Source organism: Anser cygnoides, chromosome 4 (assembly GCF_040182565.1).
Source record: "Anser cygnoides isolate HZ-2024a breed goose chromosome 4, Taihu_goose_T2T_genome, whole genome shotgun sequence".
NCBI classification, from domain to species: domain Eukaryota; kingdom Metazoa; phylum Chordata; class Aves; order Anseriformes; family Anatidae; genus Anser; species Anser cygnoides.
Window position 1 is genome coordinate 54,502,531 of NC_089876.1, and position 25,531 is coordinate 54,528,061.

Below are 25,531 nucleotides of genomic sequence, written 5' to 3' on the forward strand. Positions count from 1 at the left end.
TTTTTTTCCTTTATATGATGTCTTGGAGATATTTTGGACTCCTTGAATGTGTTTGCTGAAATGATTGTGATATTTGATGGCCATTGAAAATTCACTATAATTGAAGCAAATTTGGGAAATAATGGTAACTTCTAGGGACCTGTGTTTAGAGCTCTAAACATAAATTAAAAAAAAAAATAATCTTTGTCTTCAAAAGAAATGGGTTAAGGAATTGATAAAGTGACTTCTAAGATTTGGCTGTCAATACTTTTATGTTTGACTGTTGCGTTGTATTGCTCCTGTCTGCTAATAAATTCTCAAAGGAAAAAACTTCTGCAGTGGGCTGTATCACCCAATGGTTATCCCAACAATTATTGAGCCATTTGCACAGTCTGTCTTTCTCCTTTTTATTTATCTAAATAGCATGTGGGAGACTTAGGTGGAGGGAAGGAATGAAAGTTATAATTCTTCCCCATACTCAATATCATCTTTACTTTTCTGCTTCTTCAAAATGTTATCTTGGACAGGAGGAGTTTTAAGCCCCTTGACCTTAACATGCCTCAGCGCAGGGATTCATACAGATTAGTTCATCAGAGATGTATTAAAATATGTATTATTAAAATATCTGTATTATTAAAATACCAAATGATTGTTGCTTACCTAGAACCATGCAGGCAGCACAGACAGATAGCAACTGTCCTTCCATGCATACACAGGTTAATCTTATTGTAAACCAGTATATCTCAGACTAAAGATTCTTGGTTATTTTCATATATTCAGAAGCTGGAGCTTAGAAACAAACCAAAACTAAACAAAGATACTGTAAACAAACTAAACAAGAACATGAAAAATAAATGAATTGTATATTTTTGTGATGAAAATAGAAATACTCCGTTTCTAATACTTTATATTTCTGGGCTTTACTGTTCAAAGGAGGCAAAAGAGTCAAGAATGTTTTGTGTACACAAGTATAAAGTAGTGAACACCTGAGATTTGACTTCTGTGTGACCTAAAGAAATGGTGCACTGGTGATTTTATTTTTTTCCCATCACTTCTGATCTTAGTTCTTCAGAATGAAGTGTGATAGAATAATTTCCCCAGACTTCTGTGGTTAGTCTTTATTGTTCTGAACAGTGCCCGTTCTTAGGTTTAGAAGAACTTTTCAAAGCAAAGCTTAGTGCCAGAGTGACTCTAGAAGTTTTTAGGCAACATCATACTGGGGAATTACATAAAATAGGGAATTGCATTTAATGTTGCTATAGGTTATGAAAAAAATAGTTCTGTGATACTTACGCAAAGAACAATAATCAAAGAGGGGGAGGGGGTAGTATATACTAAAATACTGATTTACTTATCCTGTTTTTCAGATGGGATTATACATTTGGAACTCTGTCAACACTGTATATTAACTAAATTTACTAAATGTAATTTAGGTTTCTGATCTTGCAATCCCTTTAGAAAGATTTGAGAACTTGCAATATAATTGGAACTGCAGTGTTAGCCAAGGTCCGATAAGTAGTCATAACCTAGTTGTTCATAGCATTAATCATGAATATGCTTCCTGTAGTTTACAACGTATTGTTTCATAAAAGGCAAAAATGTTCATCGGTTTATCTTAATGCAAGTCTGACATGATTAAAAAATTCTGAAATGTAATGTTAATCATTGCTTGTCAAGGAAATGGCATACGAAGGGTATATAATAAGAAAGAGATGGTTACAATCTACCGTATTTACATAAAGTGTTTCACGTACTAAAAAAAATATTGCACTGTAAAATATAAAGCACTGTCAACTATGATCTGATTCTAACACTCAAGCTTAATGGTCTGGATGTCCTCCTGAAAACAATTTGAAGCCAGGTGCCAAGCATAAATAAATCTGTTATGCTCTCAAATATTGGTTTGGAAAGAGATATTTGAAATACTTACAGCAATGCCTTCTCCGAAAGTTTAAACCTTGATGTGTAGAAAATACAGGGTTATTTTGTTTGATTTTTCACAGATGCTGAAGTTTTTTTCCTGGATGACAACAAACTTGCTTCCTCAGATTGTGAAATAATATTTCACTGTATTAGTTAAGTGGTGATTTGGGATTTAATACATACCTCCTCAGGATCTCACATTACCACTTCATAATAAATGGCTACAGAATCCAGAAGAGTAACTGTGACTGTATAACATTTGTTTGTGTTGGAAAATTGTGCCTGTGATAAAACCAACTCTCGCCACTTAAATCTATATATTAAAGGGAGTTCATGTATGGCTGTAAGTCAGAGTCAAGGTTCCTTTTAAGAGTTGTTTCTGGAAAGCACAATGACTCAGTGGTCCCAGTAAAAGAAACAAATATTTGAGGCATTTCTAGTGGTTGAAATTAGCTAGATGCTTCCCCAGTTCTTCCCCAGCCCCATCCACACCCCCACACCCTCCTTTGAAAACTCATTACCACTGGAACGTAATTGGTAGGCTAATTTGTAAGAACTACCAGTGTACCCTTCTGTACTGGACATTGGCACGTTGATTTTTACCATGACAGGCAGAAAGAAAGTAATATTTCCAGTAACTCAGCAAGAGATGTCTATGTATACACTATAAACCAATGATACATTTTCTAGCTTGAAACTAGTGTGTAAATTTCAGAAAGTGCTCTTAAAAAATTTTGGAAGGTGCTCATCTTTCCTCTTTTCCTTTTCCCCATGTATTTGCATGTTGGTCTCAGTGCGTGCACAATTTAAAACAAAAAAAGAAACAACCAAACCAAAGCAAAATAAAAGAAAACACCAAGAAACAGATGCTGACTGCCAATTAACTTATGATAGTCCTAAGGTTATTATTACCCCTTCTGTACAGCAGTAAAGATCTGTCAGTCAATACATCAGTATTAGTGATGAAGTTGTGATGCTGGTGAATGTATTTAATGTATAATGTTTAATACTTGGTAGTTGAAAAGAGTGGCTGCCTGCAAGTACAAAGAGAAAAAGAAATGAACACACAACAGAGGGTCTTCTAGAATAGATTTATCTTTGTGTGGAAAGAGAAGGAAGGGAGAGCTCTATAGACCATCTAAATTGAGTTGACTTGTGATGTGTGTGAAAATTATCAAGTTTGTCAGTTCAGAGCAATTATAGCTTGGCTCAGTGGCACAAAGAAACATTGCTTTCTTTTGTATTTCAGTTTCCAGTTGTTACTTGTTTTGCTCTGAAAGTCCCAATTCAATGAAGGGCAAAATGCATCATCACTAAACTGTGGCAAAAGCACTGTAACAAGTACTTGGCAGCAATTATAGCATATCAACACCATACTTTTCAATTCAGAAGCAATGACAAAAGATGAATTTCCTTTACTACTTTTGTATCATCTTTTAAGTTTGAAACATAGAGTAAGGTGCTGTCAACCAGCTTTAAAGACTCTTTCATTTAAAGATTTAAGGAATCTTGGACATGAATCCATGTCAAAAGACCCGTAAGAGGAGCTTTTTTCCCCTCTAATGTACGTAATGCTGGAGGGAACTGGTTATCAGCATAGTATGATGGTGCCACATATTTATTACCTGCACATTCCTCAGTAACCTTATGTGTTACAGACTTTATCATCTAGAATAATCATGATGATAATCACAAGAACACCTTTCCAAAGAAACTAGAAAGCTGTTTACACTCTCAAATTCACCAGTTGTTTACCTTACTGTTGCATTGTTAAGGCTCTTCGAAGATCTTCGAAGATGATGAATAATGTATTGCTTTACAGTACTATCTATGTGCTCATATTTGACTTGATGTTGTAAGACTATTTTTCATGTATTGAAAATACAACTTGGCAGGTCACACAGCATATTTCAGCACAATTTCAGAGTGTATTTTAGCCTTTTGGCCTTCAAAAGGCCAGCAAGAGGTTTGAATTTAATAGTCATTGCTAATAATAATAATAATAAAATTCATGGCATCATCACTATTTTTAAAACATGGAGTCAATCTTGCTTTTGCTATTTGTCAGCTATTTTACTCTTAAAAGAGGTCTATCCTTTCATGTTTTTAAATGATGGTTAAGTAATTTCAGGTTACCCAGGCTGTTGCTTGTATTTTACATGCTAATTATTTGGATAATAATTATAATAATATTGAATAATAATTCTAATTTGGGTAATAATAAGAACGTGTTTTGGAAACCAGTCTATGTCTGTGAGGCTGCTGATACTTCCAGTTGCTCCTTGCATTGTTGTTCCACAGCAGCCTACAAAAGGTGAGACTGATCCTGAAGCACAGTGAGCTTCATACACAGTGAGTGTATAAATCAGGGAAGGAGTATTCTTTGGAGGGTAAGATGGCAGATGCCTTTTAGTGCTGGTTCCCTTGTCCTCCCAGGTCTGCTTTCCTGCCTTCAAGGGCAGGAATGCAATTCTGGTTATTGGATACTTTGAGTCACTCTCCAGGGATTTTTAGTTGAGAGACTAATCTAATTGTAATATTGTCATCCAAAAAAAGACTCTAAATAGATAACATATTAGTTTATTTGCTTTTCTATATATTTTTGTTCCCAGCTTTTACTGAAGCAGTTATACTGGGAAGAAATCCAAACTTCACATGCTTCAGAAAAAAGAGTGAAAGCTTTAAGGTGTTAAAGTTCTAGAGGGTTGACATCTTAATTAGCTGTTATTAATCAGTAAGTAAAACTAGTTACTAACATACTGCCACTTAAGTATGGCATTTAAATGACCTTTTCCCCAGCTTATACAACAATCAACTTCTTTGAAGTTTTTAATAAGCTGTGATACAGATAATCTTTTCATCTGCGCATTTATTTATTTATTTATTTATTTTCTTCCAAGGATTCTAATGTTTTACCTGGAAGTTAGGAGTCCTTGAGTACTTTTTGGAAATGTCATATGCTCAAGTAACAACACTTTTTCAGTGTGTATCTGTTTCATATGGTATATGATAACTACACGTCTCAAAAATGCTAATCAGGAAATTCATAAAAGGATGGATTCTTGGCTACAGTTTTAGCCTACTGGTGAGGCTCAGTTTAGACCTATCATTTTAGGGAAGTTTAGTCTCATAGCTGTAAAAACTAAATTCAGGAGCTAAATCCCTGTTTTGAGAAGGCCCTTTAATAAGAAACTTTGAGGGCAACTGTCTCACTGAAGGCCTTGATAAAGAACAGTTAATGTTTTCAGATATTTTTTAGTCAACTGATACAAACAAATGGGAGAAGAGAGAAGGAAAGGAATTGATCGGGAGGTTTCTCATTGCTTAGTGTACAACCAGGATGTAATGTGTAGGGATCTTTCAATTCATTTATTTATTTTTAGAACAAACTCCTACAGGCATTAAAATCCTATTGAAGGATAGGTTCTTTCAATAACCTTAAGTGTATTTCATGCATTTTCACAGGCCATCAGGATGATAAATGCATTGTAAAGTAAGTGAGCTCATTACTAATGATTTCTGTCAGCTTCAAGTCTGACTTTAGCAAAAGCATCATGGATTTTGGAAAACGTATTCTGAAAATATATTGAAAACAAAAAAATAAAGACTCAGTAATAAGAATGAGTTTATCTTGGTATGTCAAAAATTGAAAACATTTTAAAATGCCAAATTTAATCTTATATAAAGAATCTTCCTCAACGTCAACAAGTCTTGATCTGGTCTAAATCCTCTGTTATTTCTCTCAACTGCAGCTAAACAAATGATGTTTTGAACGATTTTAAAAGTTAAGTTCGCTACCTGGGAAAGTAGGAAATGATTTCTCTATCATTTCTTAAATTCATAGAATCATAGAATGGTTTGGGTTGGAAGGGATGGTTTTCAGAAAAGGAATGTAACTGATGAATCAAAAGAAGACATGGAAAGGAGAAAAAAGCATTGAGATACAAAGTGTTACTTTAGGTCTCGTAGGAAAAAAAAAAAAAAGTACTATAAGTAAAGCATAAAGACTTAGGTAGACCAAAGCCAAGAACATGTGATAGCTTGAGTTTCAGTTGTTTATCTGCTGTAACTGCACCTTGCTAAATCTTGGCATGTTGATTCAGTTCCTTGAGATCACACAGCATGTCTTGAGGTTAATTCTCATATATCTGAATTTTGAGGAAGTGGTTTGTTTATTAAACTAGGTAATTACTTGTATACTCCGTGTCAACCTCATAAACTAATGATTATCTGAGAACAATGGCACTGAATTTTATAATGTTGTAGGTCCATGTGGAGTTGAATATGAGGTAAAACATATACATACTACATGAGGAAGTTACTGTCATGGCCCTGAGTTTGCAAACTCCCTTTGCTTAAAAGTCCTCTTCTCAGCTTTACAGAAGGAGGAAGGATGTCCTTGTTAGTGAGTCACTGCATTGGGAATCAACTGGCTTAGTTCTTGTTCCTGAGCCTGCCTTAGACTTTAATTATGAGTGTTTGTTATCTCCATCGGTAAGAATGGCTATAGGCTTGCTGTGGGGATTTTACATGCTAAATCTATGGATTCTTTCTCTGTAGGATGCACACCATGGGGTAGTGCTTCTGTTGCACACTGTAGACTCATGCATAGTTAAATTCCTTTTTCCAGGCTGTTCCATCTTATTTATGCAACAGCTGCAAACCCAGCTCTGAGAGCTAGTTTAGGTTGATTTATGAAAAGAAAAAAGAAAATAAAATATTAAAGAATTCCTACTAACAGAGTTGCTCCATGGCACACCCTGTTACTTTCCTGTGATGGAATACATTAAACAGCACGTGCTTATAATATGTCTTAGAATTAAGAAACAAAAGGGTGAGAGAAAAGTCTTGTGTTATTTACAGCTGTTCAAAGCCTTTAATTTTATATTTCTGGGCCTCCTAAAACCATACCTGTGCAACTGTAATTTTGCATTAACTTCGAGGAGCTGCTCAGTTCTTTTATATACTATGGTAGTAACAGTTTAGTTTGAGCTTTTCCAAGAGATCAGCTTGGACACTTGCATTAATTATAGAAAACTTGTCAGCACTAGAGACTATTAGAATGCTATTTTTGAGACAGTTTTGTGTGAATTAATTTATTGCAACACTGAAACAAACACCTTACCACTATCAGTAGTATTTCTTCAGGTTACATAGTAATTCCTTTTTACCCTAGCAGGTCATTCAGTTGCTAAACCAAATTTGTGAAGCCTTTTTTGTGGTTGAGCTGTTTCTCTCACATGCTTGCTCATTCAATGTTTACAAGGTTTGGCTCTGATTAATGGTCTACAACCAGTCTGTTCTAACGTTAAATGAAAAAAGCATTCCAGTGGCTGTGGCATTTGGTGATAAGTAGACTAAATAGAAGATGTACTGTGCATCCCTTGGCTACAGGGTTGTGATTAGATCCAGCTCAGCCTGCAGAATGTTGCTGAGGGTATTGCTGCCCTGCTGTAGTGATAGAGCAACTCATATCAAAACAGTATGTGTTGCTGCTTATCTTGCATTGTACACAGCAGCTTTCTAAATACACTGGGCATATGAAATGGTGTGCTTCCCTCCCCCCCCCCCCCCCTTCATTTTCTTAAATCTAGACTTACTGAAGTGGGAAATGGGGTAGAATGAGTCTTTGTGCTTGCCAAGCCATTGTAGTACTTGAAGCAAGTGTTAAAATTGATAGATTTTCTAAGATATTTTTATTTATTTTTGTGAAATATTTTTTCAAATCTTCAGACAACTTCCTTTTCAGAGTTCATATACAGTCACCCTTTTGCTGAAACAGAACAATGCCACAGATAACCTCATGATATGTTTTGAAGCAATCTCTTCCTCCCCACAGACTGTATTTGTGCTCTGCAAAGCATATGTTGGAACTTCAGAGGCTATATTTTTAGTGTTTCAAAAGGATTAAAAAGGCAAGGGATATACTACCCTAAGAAAACATAGGCTATAAGATTTAGGAATTAATTAATGACTGAGAAAGTGCACATATTTATGATAAAGCACACTGTCTGGATGTAAGTAGCAAAAGTAAAATGAGTAATGTAAAAGTTATCATGAACACAGATGTGGTTTTTTTCCAATTGTTGGCTGTATAACCCACCTTTTCTGCTACCGTGCAACTGCTAGCAGCAAGTGCCAGGCTGAAATTTGTAGCAATATCCATTTAAGTGTTGGGAAGAAGCAGCAAAGTGGTATCCAGTAAAGATACCTGGTATCCGGTAAAGATACCTTTCAGCTTTTAGGAAGAGCACACAGAGCACTGCCATGCCCCTAGCATATACGGAATACTGTTAATCCATTTCTTCCACTTCATGGCTTCTTAAAATCTCATGCCATTTTTTAAATTGAATTCTGGCCCAGAAGTTACAATCTTAGATTAACATGAAGAGATGACTGAGGTCTAGTCTATGAAAATCTGGAAGTTATGTCCACTGCAGTTAAAAACCTGTATTTTTTTATTTCACTTGTATATGCATTTCTTTTAACAGAAATGCTTCTCAAACATAGTAAGACTGCGTATGTAAAATAAGTTCATTTCAGAGGTTCCCATTCATCCGTCTAATCTCCTCTTCTTTCCAGGAAATGTTCTTATTTTGTCTAGCTCTTACCAAGTATGGAATTTCGTTTTGTTAATGAATGGGGGAATGCATCAGCACCGTAAATATATATCACATTTCTCTGTTAGCAACAGGTTCCCTTCATTGTTACCTCATGCTAGCCATAAACAAACAATACTCTAAAGATCCAACTACGCTACTGTATGAATGTACCTTTCAAAATTTTAGGGAGCATATTCATCTCTCCTCTCTGTGTTTTTGGCTTTATTTTTTTCCCAGTTGTAGGTGTGAGCAGGCAGTCAATATCAAAATTTAAAGCTATATCTTTTTCTTCCAACCTATGCTATTTGTATAGGGACAGTCCTGAAGAGGAGGCAATTTAGTTCTTATTTCTCATGCCAACCATCATGTTACTGTAGCAGCAATTCTGTAACCCCAAGGCCTCATGTTTACTCCCAGTAACATTTCGATACCGCTTACTGAAGACAGTGTGATCCTTGAAAAGAAATCTTGTATATGCTACTGCTACTGGCATCTGAAGGATAATAAAGTAGTAGGAAATTGAATGCTTTCTTCCAGAAAACTGGAGTGAATTTTGGACTGTTTGCTTTCTGTAGTGGTTTGATCTTGAAACAGTAATAAATAAATTTTGTTATATATTTATAAATGAATGATTTATTCTTGCTTAAAAAATGCATTGTTCGGGATTTAGTTGCCAGGGTTTTTATTTTTCCCAATTGCATAAGTAAGATTTGATTACAGCTGTGTCAGTAATACTAAGGAACAGCCTTTTATATTGCTTCAGACTTTGACAGAGTTATATAATAAATTATTTAAAGTATTGTAAATGGTTTTCCATTGGTTTCCAATGGTTTTCCAAGTTGTTACCAGATAGAGTAGCAAAAAAATAAAACAGGCATTTTTGATCACATTTTCATTGATATAGAATCAATTAAATTGCTTTCCTATAAATCAGACTCATAAAGTGATACAACTAGTGGGACACTCTGAGAAGTTTGGGAAAAGTAGAAGATGTGATAAATGTATTTCAGTTTCTACTACAAGTTTTGTTGATTCTGAGGAGAGAAAAAAAAAAAAAACAGGGGAAAAAAAACACGTAATTCCAGCAACTTATCCCCTTCTTTTACATCTTACAGAGTTCACGGAAATTTAAGATTGGAATCAACCTCACTAGATGGCCAAAGTTGTATTGATCATCTCTCTGAGGCACAGCATCATTCTTTTCTTCACCATTTGTGGCTTCCACTGTTCACGGGCCTGCCTATCCCATTATTTCACTACTTTTATGGTTAGAAAAATTTCCTTATTTTCTATCTGAAAAGCTGTAACATGTGTGTGTATATATATATATATTTTTTTTTTTTGGTACTTGGATAGTCCCATTTGATGTGCAGGCCTCAGTTTCACATGAGCCAAGTGCAATTTTCATGTTCTTACTCTCTAGTCAGCAAAGAATTTCCTTTGCATTTCTTGACCTAAAATCTCCATGCTTTTTACTGGAAATGAACATTGACATGTAAAACCATAAAAGGCATTTGTTCATAGCAAGCAGAACCTTCCTTAGCATGAAAGATGAAAGTCATTTGACCAAGTAGCTTCCCCCTTTTTTTCCATGAACTAGTATGTACTAGACATGACTCTTGAACCACGTGTGTATAGTTCACCCACATGTCTTTCAAAGGTTTCAAAATGTAAAATTTGCAGATGGGATGAGAATGCCACCAAGTGTAGATATTCTAGGAGAAACCAAGACATTTACTGTCAAAAAAAAAAAAAAAGAAATCCTACTTTGTGCATTTATGAAGTCACCTCTTTGTTCAAGATAATTTAACCATTATTTTAGTAGATGTGCTGTACGTCTTGCCCCTATCTGTGAGGATGAATGATACAGAGAAGCCTTTGAAATAAAGACTATTTCTTAGTCTTCAAATGGGAATTCACTTCCCCCCCCCCAAAAAAAAAACAGAATATGGTGGCAGTCTGAATTCAGAATGGACACTTTGTTATACTTATCAGTTTAAATAGTATGAAATCCATCTCCACAGCAGAAAACAGAAAACTTGAAAAATAGAAAATAGAAAACTTGTATACAGCTGTGCTATTGAAGTGCATACTTAAACAGAATTTTGACTCATTTGTTTTTCTATGCAGAGGCCTTTTCCAAAGTCGAATTAAACAACTACAACAACCACCACAAAAACATTAGGGAAATACAGGGGTGATGTAAAAAATAGTACAAATTACTTTAAACAGTTTTTGCCCTCTGACTTCCATTGGCCACTTACACTGTGACTCCTATATCAGGGAGCATAAAAGGCTGTTGAGGAGAAGTTAACATGGCAGGAAGGTGAAAGATGATGCCTAACTCAATGTAGGTTTTTTTTCACCTAATAGTCTTTATTTCCCCTTTTACTACATCTAATTTTATTTTTTTGAAGCTGCTGTGTAACTGCATTCATTTTGAATGTGTTTTTCTCTCTGCTAAGAAATGTAATCACTAACCTCCCAATCCCCCTGGGACTTCAATTTTGTATTGAAACATTGATTTAGTATAAGATGAGAGCTTTTCTCCCCATGGGAATATTCAGAAGAGAGAATGGGCTCTGAGATTACATGTGAGGTGCACAGACAACATTGTAATAGATTCTGGATGGAATATTTAGGGGTATTAAAATGTGTAATGTATTTTAGAAAATAGCAAATTTATCTGTCATTACAGGATACACTGTAACCAAGCTTACTTATTTTTAAGTTCATTTATTAAAATAAACTTATTTAGTCAAGCATTTAGCACATGGAGAATTCCCATTCCTAATTTCAGATGTTATGTTTGGACATGCTTAATGCTTAAATATTTTTGTGAATTATAGCCTTGACTTGGTGTGACTGTGAAGCCTTGCCTGAGTGAACTGCCAGCAGTGGGTATAAACAGTAAAAAATTCAGATTTTTACATAGTTCTTCCCCCAAGAAACTGAGTGGGTTCTGTTCTTTATCCACTTGTTTTCCTGTGTTAAAAAATAAAAATAAAAATAGAAACCAGAACCTATGTTTTGTTGTTGTTTATAATTTTATCAAGCAGCATCCCCTATCCACTACATGTGGAAGCTCTGCAGAACTCTTTTGTTGCGTGCTCAAATTGATTTACAGCTGATATATTTTGCCAACAATACCACTGTTCTGTTTATAATTATCGTGCCTGGCAACTGTACGGATGTGGCTGATCCAGAGACATTATTCTGCTATTATACATTTGTACTGAGTATACAGAATGTTTCTGAGTTTCTTGTCTCACCCTAATCTTCTCTTCATGCCACCTGCTGTTCAAGAAGGGTTGTTCTCCTGCTGCTGCATCTGTATTTAATATAAGTAGAAGATGCCTTAACTGAGGTTTCCCTAAACTCTCAGTTATCGAAAGCTATCAAGCATTAAACTTAAAATTCATTAGGGCTAGGTATAGGGTGTATTATTTTCTTGAGGATATTAACATCCTCGAGTGAAGCTAAAAAAAAACAAAACAAACCAACCAAGCAACCAAACAAAAAACCTTACATGGTGTCTGATATTTGACCGAGTCTATAGTCTTGATGTCTATACTATCTTACTTTAACATTTGTTTCTTTGAATGTTATTGGGTAAGCATTTTCAGGTGGTGTATTAAAACTTTTACAATAACATAATTGATGTAGAAATGTCAACTCCAAAACTAACATGGTATTTTTAAAAAATCTGGCATACTTTCAAAATGTTGCCTACAGGGAATACTGAGCTAAAAGTTAAAATCAAGGTGTAAGAACCCTGTAATCAATAAGATTAGACAGCACTGTATAAATTAAAAAATACTGTTAGGGTTTTTCTTTTGCCCCACAACGGAGCATGCCGGGGGGAGTTTGGGGCCCAGGTTGAGCACACACATCATTCTGGTTCATTGATTCTTCTACTATTTCCCCCACCTTGAAAAATCAAAATCTGAGTAAGTGAACAAAAAGTTCTGTTTGTCCTTTGTTTTTGGGATTATTTACGCTGTAAGTGTAAACCAGCCTCAGACACGGTCAGAGTTGGGTTGCTTTGATCCATCACATCTGGGTCAGCCCCCTTTTAAGCCCACAGAGGCCAAAAATGTCCCTGTTGGGATTCTTGCTCTCGCTATTGCCTACATAGTACATTCTAGTCCTGATATCCTTACAGAATTGCTACTTTGCCCTCAGGCAGAACAAACAGTGTAAGAGGGCTCATCTCTGTCTGTTGAAGGGTTTGAAGTACCCTTCTGTAGCCAGTAACGGGACAGCCTCTCCACACTCTTTTCACCAGAATGCTACTCTTCATGTGTTATGAATTTTCTCTGTTCACTCTGGCATTTTATGTAGACTTTTGGATAGTCCAGCTCCAAACCAGTATGCACTGAACGCAACTGCCTTGAGTAATCTAGGAAGACAAGTTGGTAACAGAAGAAGAGAGTTTTAATATGCTTACCACAATTTTTAATGCTGAGGAGACTCATATGTGGCGATTTACTGTACAAAGGAACCCTTCGGGTCTGTAAAAGTTCTCCAAAAATTGTACTTATTTCTTTTATTATTATTATTCAATTTCTAAGCTAATTCTTTCTCTTCTTCCCAGGCCACTCATAAGAAATGGCCTTTTTTTTTTAACCTGAACTCTTCTAGAGAAATTAATGAACTGCTTTCTAGCTGGAGCTGGTGGGTGTCAGGAGCAGCTACAGGGTGAAAGAGCAAGCAAACAAGAAAGCTTAGAGAAATACCCATTGGTTTCTTAAAAAACCACAAGCTTCTGTTAATGGTCTAGGGTGTGTATTTTAATGTAGTGTTAGGAAATAGTCACACTTCACAACTTCTAATGCATGTTGTGACCCAACTTTTGCACGTGTACCAACTGGTATACGTGCTAAAGCAATCTATATATTGCAGTGGGCCAAACAATTATGCAGCATGGTATGAGAAAACCCCACTTGTTCCTGAGTTGCTCCAGATCAAAAACAATGATATCCTTTTGATTTATGTGATTTTTGTGCACAGTGATAGTACTTCATACTCAGTGAGGAAGACTTCTCTTTAAAATTACTTGTCTTCAGTTTTAGTAGTAGGAGACGATGAAGAAATGGCAGTACCAGGAAAAACACTCCTTTCTTGAACAGTGAAATAGAATCCTTTAAGAAAATCAAAGCAAAGTGAAGAAACCACTTGTCTTGACACAGAGTGAATAGCAAGAATATACAAGGAATTATATCTTTAAAAACATCTGTTGGCAATAGTGTGTCTTATGTAAGTTATTTATTCTAGAATTTCTATTATACTAGTGATTAGATGGATAAATCTTTTATTAAAAGCAAATTCAAATGGTTACCTTTGGTCTACTTAGAATATGTTATTCTAAGCTTATTGTTATTGTATTACAGAGAAGATTTGATATAATTGTACTATGGAATTTTAAGTAGCATTGTGAATCCTCAGCTTGTTTCAATATTGTAGTTGCACACCACATTTAGTATGAAACTGTAAAGATTCACATCTTAGTTTGAGGTTTTGTATTCTGTTAGTTTTAGGGTGTGATAATGTGCATCTCAGGGATGTTTGAAAATAAAAATGACAAAATGAAATTGCATAAGCAAAGAGATTTCAGAATGCAAACTAACTTTTTTTCCTTTGTAAGTAACAGTAATTATTTTCATTAAGAATTAAAGTGGAGTTGTAATTATATGCACAAAATTTGGGATAGAAAGTGAATACTTTATCTGCAAAAATTTTCTGAAATTGTGTGACTACACTATCTTTAATTATACATTCCGTGTTTTAAACTTTTGCATGTGTACAATATGAAATACTTAGACCATTGACAGAGGTTCATAGGCTTTGAGGATACTACTGAATATTTCTCAGCTTTCTGATGCTTTCCTCTTCATCCCCTCCGCAGCTGCTCCTGATTAGCTGAGGATCAGGTGGCTTTGGTCACTAATCAAATCCAGCTGGGAAGTTGATTAATTTCCTTAAAAGAGCTCAGGTGAAAGGAGGTATTTTCTTATGAGTGGGCCTGGTGGGAGAGGAGCAGAGAGGTTATAAGCTGATCAGTTAGACTAGAGGAAAGTGTATCTTCTTGAGAACACGAGTAGGTGTGAGAGACTTAAGAACTTTGAAGGGCTCATCCTCTGTAAGAATGAGGAGGATAAAAATAGTTGCAAAGAAGTGAAGACTTTTGTGTTTTGATTTTTCTTTGAAGTGTTTTTTGTTTGTTCTCTGCTCTGTGACCAGTGGAGGTGTAGTTGTCTGAGGTAGGTACTAAGCAAGCCAAGTGACTGGTGATGAGAACTAACTTGGGAATGAAAAGCTGGAGCAGAAAATCTGTGTTTTGCCAGGGAACAAGCAGTTGATTTCTTTAGGGAACTGAAGGGACCAGTTTCTGAAACCAAATCAGCAATGCTGAGATATTAGAAGCACTGAGTACGTCTGGCTTGTCCCTTAGAGTGCAAGGGTGTTCAAGGAGCCCAGAGCAAAACATTTGGTTTCATTTCCATTTGTTCTGGAAAATTAGATGGCCTAAACTTGAATGCTGAAGTTGTTTTAGGAAATGGTGAGTGTAGGGAAGTGCTCGGCCTGCTAAAATGCTGTATGTATGTGTGTATAGTTATAGATATTAAAAAAAAAAAAAAAAATACTCAGTTTACTCCTATCAGTCAAAAGGAGTATTGTGGAAACTCATCCTTTTGTTCATGATTCTGCTATGAAATCTCATTTCTGATTCAAAAAGGTCATATTTAATTTACAAATTGAATTTTTTATGTACAAAATGGCTTTAAGCTGATTGTGGCTATGGAAGGAAAGCAATCTGGGTGAATTGAGAGGGGACTTCCGAGGCTTTTTCTTCTGTCTATTTCGTATGTTTATATCGGAAGTAACTGGAGTATTGCTTTATCGATGAGATGGTTCACTGTGGAATTTTTAACCAGGTAGAATGCAAGGACCAGACATTTTGTTTTCCTCCTTCATGCCTAAATAGATTTAATCTAAAATAACAATATAGTAGCACTGTACTGTTCATAGCAGAAACTACTGATAATTTTAATGGATGAACCTTTCATCCTGCAATCTGAGGTGCTCGTCACAATTGAGATGTGTGTCCAAGTACAAAGGGAGCTAGAGCAAAGAGCTGGTATTCCTTGAAATTGTGTTTGCAGTATTGCTAAAGGTAAATTCAATCTCCTTCTTCTGCCTATGCATGAGAGTCCAACTATGTAACTTCAATATCATTAGTAAACCTTGCTATGTTTTGTGAAAGTTTTTTTTTTTATTATTATTATAGTTCTATGGTTAAGGAATTTAGAAAATGACAGGTGTTTGAGACCTCTAATGGGAGGTATTATTATTATTATTTTTAGTTTAAATAAATGCTCTATTATATTGGGGGTGGGGGGAAGAAGAAGAAGGAAAGGCAAGGGGAACAGTGAGAAAATGAAGTTGTAATGAAGAATCTGAAATAGATTAAAAGCAATTTTTCCTTTAACTGCAAGATAAAGTTATATTTATGTGCCACATCCTATCCGAGGAAATAGGACCAAAGAAAATGACTTCCTTCTTCCAAAAGTGAAGATGGCATTAAGTTCTGTTCTGACGTTTGTCTGGGTGTGAGGAGTTTGCCACCCACTATGTGCCAATCCCTCACATTGGAGAAGGAGCAAACCCTGCACTAGAAAACTTTTCAGAGCAGCTTTATGCCCCTTTTGCAGCACCTTTTCTGTAGCCTGTGCTAAGCTATCCTAGAAACACCTCAGCAGAGGGTTATTCTTTCTTTTGTATTCATCAATATAAGGTGTTGCAGGAAGTTAGAGATATTCCACTCAGTATGCTAATTGAAGTTCAGCCCATTATTTTTGTCTTTGTAGTCCATTCTGTGCTATCAGTTTGAGGCAAATAATTGTTTCCTTCCTTTTTAGGGAAAGGTGAACATGGAAAACCGTACCCTCTCACAGAGGAAGACCATGATGATTCTGCTTATAGGGAAAATGGCTTCAACATATTTGTTAGCAACAATATAGCACTGGAGCGCTCCCTGCCAGACATCCGACATCCTAAGTATGTAAATTGTTTCATGGACTATCTGACTTTAAATTTTTTCTTTTCGTATATCTCTAAATAACCCGTTTTTCTGGAAGGTGAAGCATGAATATTCAGCCAATGAAGTGACAGCTTTATTCAATAGGAAACAGCAAGTTTGTTGCTGTTCTTAAATCGTATTTCCTGTCTTTTAAACTGGCCTCTAATCTTATTAATAACATGCTGAGACTGTATAAAGACTCTTTTAGTTGCAAAATGATTTTCATGGCATTTCTGGGTAGGGCGGATATAAATAACATGAAGTAAACTTTCTCCAGGTTCTTCTTTGTTGAAGACCTTTAGGCTGGTGGCTGACCAACAAGTCATAAGTGCATAAACCTTTATTGGTTAAATTTTTGGACCAGTCTCCAAAATGTTTGCCTTTTTCTGTAACTAAACAAAAAGAATCTAATAGCTACAGCTTATCAGCTGTAATACAGATGATACTAATGCTAGTGTTGAATTATGTAAACAGAATGAGTGATGATGAAAATGCACATGCAGAATTGGGGATAGTTGAATGATAGTGTGAAAATAGTTCCTTAATAGCAGTGATATCCTAGAGAGAAACAGGATAAAGAGTATTCTGTAAATAATCACTGAACTAAGAACGATCATGCAGTTCTCATTAAATGTATGCTTCCTTTCATATTCTGTAACTTCAGATCTCTTAGGCAGAGAATAAACCTTTCTATATGTAACTGGAAATGGTATGTATGCCTTTCTAAGGCTCCAGGCTCTAGTGCCCTACAATTCTTCTGAGCTCTGAAGTGATGATTTAGCTTCTTTCTGTGTGATGTTCTTCACTCTTTTAATTGAGAGTTGCAAACCCCATTGCTTCATTACACTGTATTTACAGTAAAATTCAAGCCCTACTAGCTGTGTTGAAAGTTCTTTTAAGTTCATTTATTTGCATGTGAACAGTGACATACCTCATGCTAGGAAGATTTTCATTTACATTTGAATCCTTGTTTTCACCACTGCTTTCATGTGATTAGTGTATGGGGGGGAGGGGGGGGGGAATCTGTGTGGAGAAAGGTATTAGAGAGGGACAAAATCTTCATGACAATCTTTATATTTTCCATGGGGTACAATTCCCTTTATTATGATTTCTTAGTTTAAAACATCTACTTATTTCTTAATCCATATAAGAGTGCCAGGTGAATTAGTATGAAATTATCTGAGGAATGGAACAGAACTTGAGAGCTTGATGGAGTGGGAGAGGGGGTAGATCACGATATATCATGGCAGCTTCTTGTTTCATCAGATGTGTGTACTATTCATTCTTTGAAAAGGACAGTTCATGTTTGCATAGTAAGATTTTAAAAAATAATTCACAGTGGAGGAATTCTCCCCAAAACTATTAAAAAAAAAAGTCATTGGAGGTGTCTCCTATTTAATTGCCATGTTGCATTGTTTTGAGAAAACAGTTTATTTTTACATCTTACTATTGTTTTGCATAGAATTAAGTGAAAAGAAATAACATACTTCACTAAGCCATATATTTTTATATGCTTCATTTGCCTTCTAGTTTGCCCAAGTTATATACAATTTCCCTGATGTGATTTATAAGAATTCTTCCAAGAAGTTGAGTTCTAATGTACAGCTGTAGAGCGTCAGAGTTGTCTTAAATTACATTGTTGGCATAATAAATATGCTCATCAAGCATCCTTCTCTATTAGTAAAACTGCAGAAGGCAATTACTAAATACAAAAGAGAACTGACATGTCTATCCTCCCTTTGTGTTTTTGCAAGTTGCTCTTCTGGCAATTTGTTTCTCACCCAGTACTGTCTGCACAGTCAATGACATTTCCCTGCGTGTCCCCAGAAGCAATGTGTACAGCGTGTTGTCAGAAGTGACATATAAGGAACGAGTCAGTGTTACACCATCCTTTCTGTATGCCTCTCTTCTTCCCTGGCCCAGACCATTAGGGGCTTTCACTTAAGTCTCTCGCTTGAAAAACTCAAACTTTCAAGGTATCCGCATCCATTTTCATGTTCCAATTCAGCTATGATGTTCAATGAAGCCTCGTGTGACTAATGTTATGGTAGTGTCCTGAATGAATTGACTTGTCATGGCCATCTAACCTTCCTTATGTTAAGCACTTGTAACATAATCTGTCCGATAGTTACTGCCTGTATCATGTTGTAAAGGTAAAATGTTTCTGTGCTCAGTTTGCATACTAAGAAGTACACTAAGGTGACAAAACTAGGCTCTATGCCTCTGATAGAAACAAGTCAGGGTTTGGCTTAACCAAGTAAAATGGTTTTCTTGCCATCAGTAGAGAAACTTCACAAAACAAACCTTCAAGCTCATTAAAAGACAGAGTAGTTCATCTTGCAGTTTAGGCCAAAAGATATTTAAGCAGCTGTAGTAGTTCCTACATTTCTGAAATCACGTTAGGAAAGGAAAAACTATTTTATTTCAAAAGCTTGGACCAAATAAATTTCAAGTCCCACCTCTAAGAGACTGGTTTTCTGGAAAGTATGCCAAGACAGCAGATAACCAAAACTTGCTCTTTTTAATCCAAATGAACCTTCTTTTTGTTCTCTTTGGAAATTTGGCTCTAAATTTGCAAAATACTATTTCTGGTAAGGGGATGAGGGGAACCAAGCAAATGCTTATATGTCTAAGCTCTGAGAAACTCAAGTTCTCAGGTTTTTATAGTATTCTTTCCTTTTTTCCTTCAAGTATGACATAGTTAAAGCATTTCAGAATGATGTATTCAGATTAGCATCTTAAAAAAGAAAGAAGCAAAATGTGTGTGCTGTAAAAATCCCTGGAGGAATGAAACCGTTAACTTCCATTTTAAGGCTACCTTAACAGCTTTCCTGTTTCCTTTATATTTTTCTGTTGCAAGCTCCTAGTATCTCCCATATATTTTTTTTTCTCTCATAGCTGCACTCGTATGATATTTTGTTCTGTTTCTATGGGCAATTTGGTATCTTGTATCTGTACCACTCTTATGGGGAAGTCTTCTAACAGTGGATGCTCACAGTGTTACATTAGCTAATTCTCTATTCATTGCTCACCATCACCTCTGGCCTTAAGTAAAAGCAAACAAAAATACACTTGCTGAACTGTTTTTGTTTATCTGTAGAAACAGGGCTTGCAAGACAGGTCAGTGCAAAATGTATCTGGGTAAGGACCCATTTAATTTGCTGCTTGTATATGGTGTTTGGTTTTGTATTATAACTTCTGCACAGGAAGTGTGGTAACATGGGCCAATTATGTTCTCTAGTTTACAGCAGTAATTAGGGAAATTATAGACATTTATATTGAAGAAACAAGTTGGCAAAGGCATCTCTGGTAAGAAATATTCCTTTTGCCTTGGAATGCCTGAGTTGTTGCAGAAGATGGTAAATGGATAGAACAGGTTTGTCATCCTGCCACAGAATCTGAAAAAAATATATATATAGCTTTAAAGCTGTTGTTCAGATTGTAGGAAGATGGGATTTTTTTATTTTTATTTATCCCAAATAAAAATCTGAAACAGAAATACCACCTCAATTCATTAGGATTTCAGGACTGATTTAATCAAAGTAAGACTTCTGGTGACCTAAATTTGAAGGCAACATTAGAGTTTTGGGTAATACTTAGTGCTGGCAATGGAATTATTATTTGAAGTTCTTTACTAACAGAAAAATTATTTCAAAATACCAGAGAATAGTTTTAGCTTTTTTTTTTTTTTTGCTGGCTCATGCCACTTTCTCTAGTTTGGAATACAACAAACTTCCTAAAGCTAGGAGAAAAAGCAGTAGTATCCTGTTCTGTTAGAAAGGGGGTTGGGGGGAAATGCTACTCAAGTGTTTACAGTAACAGTTAATTCTTATCTTCTTAACATTCTTAAATATTCTGTGTTTATCAGTTTTGTTCAAACAAATGAAATCAAATCCGATCCATGTTTTGAATAGCTTTCAAAATACAATTCTGATGAGGCTGCAGGGAATGATTGCAATCATCTAGACTGAACAGAGAATATAAGTTTTGTGGTGTATCTTGTTTCAAACCCCTAAGTCCTCATAAAAAATTGTATACCCTTGTTTACGTATTCATTCTTGAATCAAAGGAATTCAAGTTAACTCCAGTTACTAATAGAGTGCAATGCAAGCATCATCACTCGAAATATTTCATGGTTTGTGTGTTTGTATAGGTTGATTTCAACAGGGCTACTCATCTCTGTTGTTTGTAGAATGTTTGTTTATAATTTGGATTTGTGCATCTGTGCATATGCTTGTTGGTTTACCTGAATAATCTATTACCAGAAATCCCATCCTTTTTAGGTTTCAGTAGGTATAGATAAAAATTTCAGTACAAAGTGAATTTGATGTTCATATTGTACATTAAGGATGTCCAACTTGATTTCTGTGACATCTGTTTTTAGTGTGTATGGTGTGGAGTTGCTGTTTCCAAGTATTGGCTGACTATTGCTATATGAAGTGGTCGGACTTCACTGCAATTCCCAGCAGTGCTCTTTTCAGAAGTCTGAGCTATGCTTGTTGATCTTAGACATTACATTTCTCACAGACCTCTGAAGAAATGCATTTTCATATTCAAATAAATAAAGGTTTGTTAAGGCTGCAAATTGTTCTGTGTCCTAAACAATAACTAATAAGGCTTTTATTTTTTAATAATGAAACCCCCACATTTCACTGTACCTGTTCTGCATAACTGAAACTCACCAACTCTCCCTCCTTATCAGCAGTAGAAGCTGACAGAATGCCTGAATGGTTCACTTTCAAAATATTTGAATGCAGTGAGGTTGCTGTCCCTTGTATTTCTCTTTAAAAGAGACTAAAATGAAAGTGTTGTGGGGTGTGTGTGTGTGTCTTTGGAATAGTTGCAGAGTTAATGTTATCCCTGATGGTGTTTTAGTAAATTTTGCAGAAAACTAGAGTTACTAGAGCCGTATGGGAGAGGGATGTATTTTAAAAATCCAAGATAAATGTTGCAGTCGTACAATCATACAGTAGTTCATATCTGAATCCTCTAAAATTTTCAGTTATTGTATTGAATATATTGAGTTACTTTCTATAAATACAGTGCTCTTGTCTGAATGCTTTTAGCATACGTTTAAGTTATATATATTTTACCTGAAATTGAAATTAAAAAAAAAAAAAGCTTTAATCCAGCTCTCCAAGATAGTTTCCAATGAATTCCCTCAGCATTCTGTTATCTTAATGGCTGTCCTAGGTTATCCTAGCTCAAGACACTAAAAAAAAATGAATTAATTGAAATTAAGTATGCTTAACTTTGCAATATTTAATATGGCGTATGGAAGTAATTAGTTATTAGGATTGATCTTCTATTGACTTTTGATTAGGTACTAAATGAAACTAAAAAAGTACAAGGTTTTTCTAGTTGTTTCACTCTTGTGAATCAGACAAGTCTTTATACACTGTGTGTGTAAATATAGACATATATATGTTCAGATTTATATATAAAATATTTTAATATATAATGTTTTATATATGTTGTTTATATATAATATTTAAGTATATAATGTTCAGATCTGTCAGTGGGTAAGAATATTGTCTCCCTGTTCTTCCTCCCCCAGAAGAAAGGGGGGGGAGCGGATATGCTATTGACACAGACCTGTGCGTATATTAATGGTTCAGTGTTGTTATTTGTTGAGAACCCTAAGTCAAAATCGGAAAAAAGAAAAAATGATTAAAAGCTTCTTCATCAACCCAAAATATAAAGGTAATGGCATCTCAAGATGTGGTTAGATGTCCCTAAACTTAGAAAATAGTTGTTTTGGTTTTGCTTCTGTGGAATTCTTTCTAGCTACCACCAGGGAAGGATGCTGGCTCCTTGTGGTTTTCTCTGTAACTGTTCTCCCAGCAGTCAGACTTCCAGCATGATTTTCAAAACAGCTGAGTTGCTGAGAGTGAAGGAGGACAGATCTTTTAGTTCTGACATCTTGCAGTGCGCTTCATGCTACAGAAGGGGATTTATGGGAGAGCTGAAGCATTATGCGGTGTGGGATGCTAGAGAACAAATATCACCTGCCTGTGTGTTGCATGGCAGAAGCACAAATTTGCTCAAGTGAATGCTGTAGTCACTTGATCATTATTTGGTGAACAGAAGAGTAATGTGGCTAAAAAAGCAAGAAAGATGTAAGTAAGAAACTGATTAAATTGCAAAAATAAGGCAGTTAAGTGCGGGAGTTGCTGCCCCAAAGCTTACGTTCTCAGATGTCTTTTGAAGCACGTAGTAGGAAGAGTGGGATTGTGGTTCATGAAGTAAGCTTTAATGGTTAACTTCTTATTAACCAAAAGGATGATTTTTATTTCATCTCCTCAAATAGAATAGTCTGACAGGATAAAAAGGGAAATAATACATTTTAGGTATTTTTCATGGGTATTTGTTAGACAAATTAGAGCTGGCTGAGTGACTTCAGCTTTTTCCTTAAGTATTTAACTGCAAGTATGCTGTGCATTTCCTCCAGACAAAACAATCTGAATACTCGGTAGCTGATTTTGCTGTTAAATATTTGTTGTTCCTGATTTCTTTAGTTTATGTACGCTGTGCATAGGAAAGTCATTGAAGTGTATAGCATTCAATCAGAGTACTAGTTTACTACATTAGTGAAATGCTAATCTCTCAGAACTATCAATTAATTTAAAAAAGAAAGTTTGAAAAATGGTCACCCGGCAAATCTAGGTAAGTATTTAGCTCTACTGGCATTTGAAGCATTGCTTTCTCTGTTTTTCCTTACTTTTGTATTTGTGTTTTGTTTTTTTTTAAAGGCAATAAATATCCTATAGCAGTTTCAGTGTTTGCAAAATAAAAATGGACTCACTTTTATTGCGAAAATATTAGTAAACACCTTGGCTGTGTATTCACCTGCTGTACATGCAATTAAAGCTGTGGCACAAGTTTAATCTCAGTGCCTGCCATAATGATCTGATGACTAAAAGTCATCTGAGTCTCATCTCTGGCAAACAGGGTCAGCTTTTGGTGGTGCTTGCGTGAGTGAGACTGGTTGGTGCAGCCAGGCCGTTAGCTGGCTGCTGTGCCCCAGCCTCAGGTACCTCCTGCAGCTTCCTTCCCTCCAGAAGAGGAGATGGCTCCTCTGCTTTTCTTTCCCTCTCTGCCTAATGATGAAAAGCTCCTGGAGAAGCTGTAAAAGTTAGCTCAGAGGCATCTGAATCATCTCTGCCTGCTCAGTAGGGAAATAATTTGGGTACAACCTAATTGTTCAGAGGGCAGATGTCACTGGTACCGAGGGATGCTGAAGAGGCACTCTGTGTGTGCTAAACTTGGCATGGCTACTAGCTAGCTGATTCAACTTCCATCTAACTTGCTTGCTCTTATGCTTAATTTGACTGGAATCCGCAAACCACAAAACAAGCTAGCCTTTTCCCAGTGCTTCAAGAAAATGTTGGTTCAGGTTTCTCTACAAAGGGCTGCATTACTTTGTACGGATGTTTGCTAGCACTGTTTAACCTTACCTGGCCACAGACCAACTGGTTAAGCACACATTGCTTTTAGTGGGGTGATGAGAAAGCTGTACACTATTACTTGAGCTGCTTTTTCAGGTGTTCTGTGCAGTTACTGCATAATGTGGTGAAGGTGGAAAGTCATGCATGCCAAAACACGATGGGCCATGTCCCCATTTCCAAGCCTCACCAGATTGTGCCTTGCAGTTGCTTCAGGGCATCTCATTCAAAGTGCAGCTCCTTGAGAACAGGGTCAGAAATGTTTTATGCTGGAGAAAACTTGTGGCCTTCTGTCTCTGTCATGCCTGCTGTCAGTTCCTCTGCAATATATGTATTGATAGTAACAAATTATGTGGAATAATTCCTAGGCTCTTTCTGGGTGCTTTGTGTGCTTTTTTATGGTAGCAACAGCTAAAATGGGGTTGAAGATTGATGATTCCCCCTCCACCGCTTTGGTGAGGAGCAGGCTGCAGCGTTTAGTAGGTCAATGAGGAGAGTCCGAGACTGATGGCTCTGTTTCTGTTTACTGAAAAGAATTTGATGAAAGAAGTAAGCTGTTTATACAAGCAGAGGAAAGTAGATCTTGTGGGTTTGAATGCCTTGCATATCTCCTACATTGCAGTGAAGCCTCCCACACTGCTGAGAAAATAGCAAGCTGCAATAAACATACTGTGAAATCTAAATACAATAGGGAAAGGAATACTGCAGGGTATTTACCCTTCAGTCACTTCTGGGCATCTGGGATAGCCAAGTCTATTGGCACTTGGCAGTGGTTAAAACAAGAACTTTTAGGTCTCAAACACAATACAGCAATTGGAAAGCACATGCGGCTTCCTTAAGATCAATGAGAAATATTGAATGTTCTGGGGATCCAGACCTTTGCAGTTCACAGATGACTGTGATGATGATGTATGCTGCCAATTTAATAGTTTCAGGAAAACCTTCTGTATGCCTTACTTGTTATTACGTATTAATTCTTGCTTCCTTTCTGAACATTTTTTCGTACAATTAGGCATTTATGTAATGTGAACCAGCATAGGATTACATACTTCTAAGCAAGTGAAATTTCAGCTCTAATGCTAACAAAACCCAGCAAGTGCCAGTATGTTCTTACAGGCAACAGAATTAGCTGCTCTGTGTCATGCAATAAGGACAACAAATACGCAGCAAAACTAGAGTGAAAAAGCAGCTTTTGTTTTGCCTGGCTGGATTATGGACGACCTTATTGAGCTGTAATTTTCCAAAGGCTGCGCTGGCCACAAGATGTGGTAACAGGCATGTGAACTTACTGATCATGCTGGTGCTTGTGGTCTGTGATGCCTGACAGCGACATTTTCACAGCGTTTGTTCCCATGCCTGCTAGCTGTGACACCAATGCTGTGACGTGGGTCAGACCTAATAATATTTTGCCCGTTGTTTTATCTTGTGTATCGTATATGGGAGGTGATACTGAAAGGGATGTGTGAGTCTGGCTTCTTCCTCCGGTTTATTTCCCGTAG

The 25,531-nt window shown here is 36.2% G+C and overlaps 1 protein-coding gene across 9 annotated transcripts in view; it reads left to right on the forward strand.

Moving 5' to 3' along the window:
• The window catches only part of GALNTL6 (polypeptide N-acetylgalactosaminyltransferase like 6), a 497,378-nt gene that overhangs the window by 194,001 nt on the left and 277,846 nt on the right, over positions 1-25,531 (forward strand). For 7 of the 9 annotated variants that reach the window (XM_066996158.1, XM_066996154.1, XM_066996156.1 and 4 more), the window contains exon 3: positions 16,427-16,565. The exons of 1 other annotated variant lie outside the window; for it this stretch is intronic. In XM_066996158.1, the coding sequence (XP_066852259.1) occupies positions 16,427-16,565 (139 nt within the window). Of the gene's footprint in view, positions 1-16,426; positions 16,566-25,531 lie in introns of those variants that run through there. One more of the 9 variants, XR_010831174.1, reaches the window with a different exon arrangement.